The sequence below is a fragment of the Montipora foliosa genome, chromosome 3 (assembly GCF_036669935.1).
Source record: "Montipora foliosa isolate CH-2021 chromosome 3, ASM3666993v2, whole genome shotgun sequence".
NCBI lineage: Eukaryota > Metazoa > Cnidaria > Anthozoa > Scleractinia > Acroporidae > Montipora > Montipora foliosa.
In genome coordinates this window covers 10,298,978-10,301,477 of record NC_090871.1, presented here as the reverse complement: position 1 = coordinate 10,301,477, position 2,500 = coordinate 10,298,978, and the positions used below count along the sequence as shown (strand labels likewise).

The window sequence follows — 2,500 nt, the reverse complement described above, 5'->3', positions numbered from 1 at the left end:
TTGTTCAATTTTGCACATTTGGTATTCTGTACAATGATGGCTAATAACTGCATATTTATCATACAAAGTAACAACATTGTATCCATATAGTGCCAATAGTCATACTTACGATGAACAGTTAGATGAAAGAAAGCACTAGCTTTGCCATGTGAAGTTTTTACAACACAGCTGTAATTCCCTTCATTTCTATGCATCACTCTTGTTAGCTGCAAAATGGTGTTGCATTCAAAGTAAGAAAACATGGTGTAACTTAAATTTTCCATCAGTAGCTTTCCATTGTAAAACCATGTCACGTTTGCAGGAAGAGAGGAGTGTACAAGGCATTTGAATGTAACATCGTTTCCTTCCATTTGTACCTTCGTAGGACTTTTTGCGTCAACTTTGAGGATGGGTTCAGTTAAGGAATTAGCTTGCAAAGATGGTGACATGCTTCCACTTTTGCAATGAAAGTCCTGAGAAGCTGTGCCTCGTTTCTGTCTTGCTACCTTGGAATAAGCTGCAATGAATCATGAGTGGGAGATTTGTGTTATGAGTCCTTGCAAGATATCTTCCACAAGTATTGTTCCTGACTTGTGAAATAAATGTGTAAATGTAGTATAGTATGTTGATTGATATTCTTTAATTCTTTAATTTATATAACTTACAAAACTATTTCACAGGTATTAGCATAATTATTTTGCAGAGCTTAGTAGCTTGCAAAATTACTTTAATATTATTAATCACTCACTGAAAAACTATGTCCCCATTAACCCTCTGACGCCCAAACGAGCCAGACTTAGTATTTTACTCTGTCTAACGCCAGATGATTTTACTCATCAATGGGGAACCCCTGGGAGTCAATGTGTTAAAGCATTTATTTTCATCATAATAGCCCTTTTCACGGTTAGTTTTTCTCGTTTGCATTACAATGTAATCTAATGTGGGTGCGACGCAATTTCGGGTTAAAACTACAAAATAGCCCGAAATGGCCTCACCTACATGCTAGATTATATTGTAATGCAAATGAGAAAAACTAACGTGAAACTAAAAGGGCTATTAAGTAAAAAAAAATGGTAAAGTCTGCTTATGAGCCGGTGGCCCAACACACCAGAGCCTATCTCCCGTTTCCTTAGCATGAACCGACTAGGAGTATTTCTACTCCTCCCTGGATGGGATGCCAGTCCATTGCAGGGTTACCCCCAGCATTAAATTCACCAGTACCCATTTATACACCCGGGTGGAGAGAGGCACCGTGAGAGTGTCTTGCCCAAGAACACAAAACAATGTCCCCGGCCAGGAACTGAACCTGGACCCCTTGATCTGGAGTTTAGCACACTAACCATGAGGCCACCGTGCCTCCCACTAATTTGCAAAGTGAAACGAACCGAAATACAGAAAGATCTTTAACATTCATTAAAGCTACCGTAACATTAGGCCTACCGGTAATCAAATGTTAGCATTGGTAAACGGTTAGGGTTGTACCTGCCTGCCAAATTTCGATCTGTTTCGCAAAATAGTAATAATGACCAATTCAGTCCACTAGCTGCCCAATCGAAGCCCTGCCAGCAACGTCAGGCGGCTGTTAGTGTCCCAAATGAAACGATCAAACGATGGAAAAGATCCTCTTACACTTTGAACACCACACGGCGACCATTGAGGGACGACAAAGACTCGTTACCAAGCTACAAACAAAGACTTGTTACCAAACTCAACTCAATGGTCGCAGTGTGGTGTTCAAAGTGTAAGAGGATCTTTTCAATCATTTTATTGTTTTGTTTGGGATACTAACAGCCGCCGAGAGTCGCTGGCAGGGCTTTGATTGCACAGCTAGCTAGCGGATTGAAATGAAAGAAAAACCTTTTGCCCTTGAATTCTACAGTGGAATTGTAACGGTGGAAACATTTTATACAGGAATAATTGACTCCATTCGGTGGGCTCCTGAGAATTCAGTGTTCAGCCTTGGTAAAATCTTTATTATAACCATTGACAATCAAGGAATTGATAATGGCCAAATTCAGGTCGAATCTGGAAAAAATCCACACCAAAAGGAAGCAACCCACAATGGCAACAAGGTTAGGCTTTTTAATTAGGAATCTTTTTAAAAAATTATCTTCTCGGGTCTTTTATCAGGATTCCCAAACAAATCTCTATAATCCTTTTTGTTGGCCTTCCCTGACACTGAACTTGGGGTGCCTGTGCTTAATATTGTCATGATGCAGATCAACTATCACGCAAATTATAAATTTGGGAAGTTTTTAAGGAATAAATATGTTTATTAAAGTTGGTCACGTGATTGACTTTCTCCACTTTCTAGATCAAATTGGATGGCAAAGGTGTCAAATGCCCAGCAATCAAAAAAGTTCATAACAATTCTGCAATTTTCCACAGCCAGAAACAGTCCATTTTAAAACTCTCACCCGGATGCCGACCGCACTGATCTACAACGTGAAACAAAGTTAGATCTGAATCATCAATTACAGCAAAAGAGGAAGCCAGTTAAACAAGCGCATGCCAACCTAAT

At 39.6% G+C, this 2,500-nt stretch overlaps 1 protein-coding gene across 3 annotated transcripts in view; it reads right to left on the bottom strand.

The window, feature by feature from the left end:
* The window catches only part of LOC137996715 (uncharacterized), a 13,140-nt gene that overhangs the window by 9,884 nt on the left and 756 nt on the right, over positions 1–2,500 (bottom strand). For all 3 annotated transcript variants that reach the window (XM_068842256.1, XM_068842258.1, XM_068842257.1), the window contains one exon: positions 110–496. In XM_068842256.1, coding sequence (XP_068698357.1) covers positions 110–496 — 387 coding nt within the window. The remainder of the gene's footprint in view (positions 1–109; positions 497–2,500) is intronic.